Here is a 4,000-nt window from a genome sequence, read left to right as displayed (position 1 = left end):
CGAAGTCCCCCTCAAGGGGTCTTCCGGGAGCGCCTCAATGTTGCCAGTGTACCAGGAGATCCACCACAGGAGACTGACGAAGATAATGATGGAACCCAGATAGAGCAGCATGTCGTAAAACAGCAAGTTGGCGAAGACACCAGTGAACAGCACTGCCACACCCACAGCGTCGAAGGCGACACCCAGCCAAAAAAAGTGACTGCAGCGACCCAGGGGCCCCGACCGCATCTCCGCCAAGTCTGCGCTCTTCTGGGAAAGCTCCGTGCGGCTCAACATCGTCCATGCAAATGCCGCCAGAGGACACCAGGCCCAGGTCGCTGCCACCGGCCGGCTTTAGCCGCTCTCCATGGCAACGCCAGGGGCGGGGCGGGAAGCAACTCTAGGCTCCACACCAGGAAACTCGAGCTGGCCAAGGGAGCTGCGCGTGCGCACGGCGACCTGCTGAACCTTCTGCGCTTGCGCAGTGCTCGCCCTCACGCGCCGCTTTTCTCTACCTGGGGAACCTCAGGTGTAATTTGGAGTAAAATTTACAACGAACTAGTGATACCTGGGGCGAGAATCTTCTGGAGGGAGGGTGATCTTCTGAGAGAGCTAACCGCAAGGCCTCTTTTCGTGACCTCAACTCTTCCTGTAACAGCCTGAATGAAGCTTGGCCTCAGGGGCAGTGAGGCCTGATTTTGCTTCACCTGAGAGGTGACTAGATTAAGATCGAGTGTTAATTCTGAACTCCCATCTTATCTGGTGACTATTGATACCCTTGCCCAAGGACCTAATAGACCCCATCGCTTTTCCCCATGTATTGTAGAGGCTGGGAGGAAGAGGGGAGGCTGAAAGGAGAAAAAAAGCATGTTGAGGGCTGGCCTTTGTGTGTGTGTTTGAGCACTCGTTAAGATGGATTTTAAAAAATTTAGTACATTTTTTAAATAGATATAGGCATGTAGGTCAAACCACATTTACTTAGACCTATAGGTACACGCCACCACACTTGGTGAAAACTACTCAAATATTTTCAAAAGTATAGAATATTAGAAAGATATAAGGTTGTGATCACTGATAGATTGTCCCTACTCATGCCTGAGCATACAAGCAATACTAATTGGACTCAGAGGGTTATTAAAATATTTTTTAAAGGGTCAGACGTGATAGTTCAGGACTTTCATCCCAGCACTCAACAGACAGAAGCAAGCAGATCTCTATGAGTTGAAAGTCAGCCTGTCCTACCTTGAGAATTCCAGGCCAACCAGGACTATACTGTGAGATCCTGTGACAAAATGAATGAATAAAAATAAAAAGACCTGAAGGTGTGTCTGGGAAGTCGGAAGTGAATATAATCAGGAAATGCTTGTATCAAATTGTCAAAAAATAAAAAGTTAATAAAGTATAAAGATAAAGTAATGTGGCAAATGTTCACAATTATAGGATATAAATGAAGTATAGGTGTTCATTTTTCAGTTCTTTCCTGTGCTCTCTAGGCTTGATAGTTTTCAAAATAGTTGCAGGTTTTTATTTTGTAATTTAAAATTTAAGTTATAAATTTATAAATATGAGTAGCAGGTGAGGAAGATGGCTCAGTAGTTAAAGACTTGACATTAAGCCTGACCACCTGAGTCTAATCTCCAGGAGCCACATGATGGTGAGAGAACTGATTTCTGCACAGTACTGTCTGACCTCCCCATGAAAATAAGTAAATGTCTTCCCTTTGGCTACAAGAGTATGCAAGGTGGACAATGGTCACGAACTGCCTAATGGTAAGGGTGCAGCACCATACCACAGAGGCCACACGGCGATGCTGCGGTTACCGTTGCTCAGATCCTTTGACAGCCCAGTTTAGCTGGGGGCAAGTCTGTATGCCCCTTGATACAGTAATTCCTGGAATTAGGAAGGCTTAAACTTGAGTTTCTGACCTGAGTTAAGATTTTAACCTCCCTTCGCTTTGATCTTCCCTTCTATAAATGAGAGAATAGGTGCCTCTAAGGAGACTGTGACGCTGCCTGAGACACCGCCGGAACCTGAAGGAAACAGACCGGATAAACAGTTCTCTGCACCCAAATCCCATGGGAGGGAGAGCTTAACCTTCAGAGAGGCAGATAAGCCTGGGAAACCAGAAGAGACTGCTCTCTGTGCACACATCTCGGACGCCAGAGGAAAACACCAAAGGCCATCTGGAACCCTGGTGCACTGAAGCTCCCAGAAGGGGCGGCACAGGTCTTCCTGGTTGCTGCCACCACAAAGAGCCCTTGGGCAGCACCCCGCGAGCAAACTTGAGCCTCGGGACCACAGGTAAGACCAACTTGTCTGCTGCAAGAGAGCTGCCTGGTGAGATCGGGACACACAGAGGCAGAGTTCATCTAGGACCGGGCACGTCCTGTGTTTGCCGGAGGTCCCACGCCCGCGGATCCCGGCCCGCAGCAGCTCTCTGCTCCCAGACCCTGTGGGAAAGAGACCTCACCGCCTGATCAGGTGGGCACTCCTGAGGCTGCAGAGAGGAAGAGACCACCAACACTGCCCACCCCTGCCCACATCCCTGGCCCAAGAGGAAACTGTATAAGGCCTCTGGGCTCCCGTGGGGGAGGGCCCAGGAGCGGCAGGACCCCTGCCTGAGACACCGCCGGAACCTGAAGGAAACAGACCGGATAAACAGTTCTCTGCACCCAAATCCCGTGGGAGGGAGAGCTTAACCTTCAGAGAGGCAGACAAGCCTGGGAAACCAGAAGAGACTGCTCTCTGTGCACACATCTCGGACGCCAGAGGAAAACACCAAAGGCCATCTGGAACCCTGGTGCACTGAAGCTCCCGGAAGGGGCGGCACAGGTCTTCCTGGTTGCTGCCGCTGCAGAGAGCCCGTGGGCAGCACCCCACGAGCGAACTTGAGCCTCGGGACCACAGGTAAGACCAACTTTTCTGCTGCAAGAAAGCTGCCTGGTGAACTCAAGACACAGGCCCACAGGAACAGCTGAAGACCTGTAGAGAGGAAAAACTACATGCCCGAAAGCAGAACACTCTGTACCCATAACTGACTGAAAGAGGGAAAACAGGTCTACAGCACTCCTGACACACAGGCTTATAGGACAGTCTAGCCACTGTCAGAAATAGCAGAACAAAGTAACACTAGAGATAATCTGATGGCAAGAGGCAAGCACAGGAACCCAAGCAACAGAAAACAAGACTACATGGCATCATCGGAGCCCAATTCTCCCACCAAAACAAACATGGAATATCCAAACACACCAGAAAAGCAAGATCTATTTCAAAATCATATTTGATCATGATGCTGGAGGACTTCAAGAAAGACATGAAGAACTCCCTTAGGGAAACACAGGAAAACATTAATAAACAAGTAGAAGCCTACAGAGAGGAATCGCAAAAATCCCTGAAAGAATTCCAGGAAAACACAATCAAACAGTTGAAGGAATTAAAAATGGAAATAGAAGCAATCAAGAAAGAACACATGAAAACAACCCTGGCTATAGAAAACCAAAAGAAGAGACAAGGAGCTGTAAATAGAAGCCTCACCAACAGAATACAAGAGATGGAAGAGAGAATCTCAGGAGCAGAAGATTCCATAGAAATCATTGACTCAACTGTCAAAGATAATGTAAAGCGGAAAAAGCTACTGGTCCAAAACATACAGGAAATCCAGGACTCAATGAGAAGATCAAACCTAAGGATAATAGGTATAGAAGAGAGTGAAGACTCCCAGCTCAAAGGACCAGTAAATATCTTCAACAAAATCATAGAAGAAAACTTCCCTAACCTAAAAAAAGAGATACCCATAGGCATACAAGAAGCCTACAGAACTCCAAATAGATTGGACCAGAAAAGAAACACCTCCCGTCACATAATAGTCAAAACACCAAATGCACAAAATAAAGAAAGAATATTAAAAGCAGTAAGGGAAAAAGGTCAAGTAACATATAAAGGCAGACCTATCAGAATCACACCAGACTTCTCGCCAGAAACTATGAAGGCCAGAAGATCCTGGACTGATGTCATACAGACC

At 47.7% G+C, this 4,000-nt stretch overlaps 1 protein-coding gene across 1 annotated transcript in view; it reads right to left on the bottom strand.

Annotated features, from left to right (window-relative positions):
- A930007A09Rikl (RIKEN cDNA A930007A09 gene like) overlaps nt 1-459 on the bottom strand; it is a 5,486-nt gene extending 5,027 nt beyond the window's left edge. Inside the window, exon 1 of the mRNA XM_063270062.1 lies at nt 1-459. This exon is cut by the window's left edge and continues 5,027 nt beyond it. Within this exon, the coding sequence (XP_063126132.1) occupies nt 1-276 (276 nt within the window). The 5' untranslated portion in view covers nt 277-459.
- Nucleotides 460-4,000: the final 3,541 nt, after the last annotated feature.

The sequence above is a fragment of the Rattus norvegicus genome, chromosome 10 (assembly GCF_036323735.1).
Source record: "Rattus norvegicus strain BN/NHsdMcwi chromosome 10, GRCr8, whole genome shotgun sequence".
NCBI classification, from domain to species: domain Eukaryota; kingdom Metazoa; phylum Chordata; class Mammalia; order Rodentia; family Muridae; genus Rattus; species Rattus norvegicus.
The sequence above is the reverse complement of the archived record's forward strand: the minus strand, read 5'-3'. Positions and strand labels throughout refer to the sequence as shown.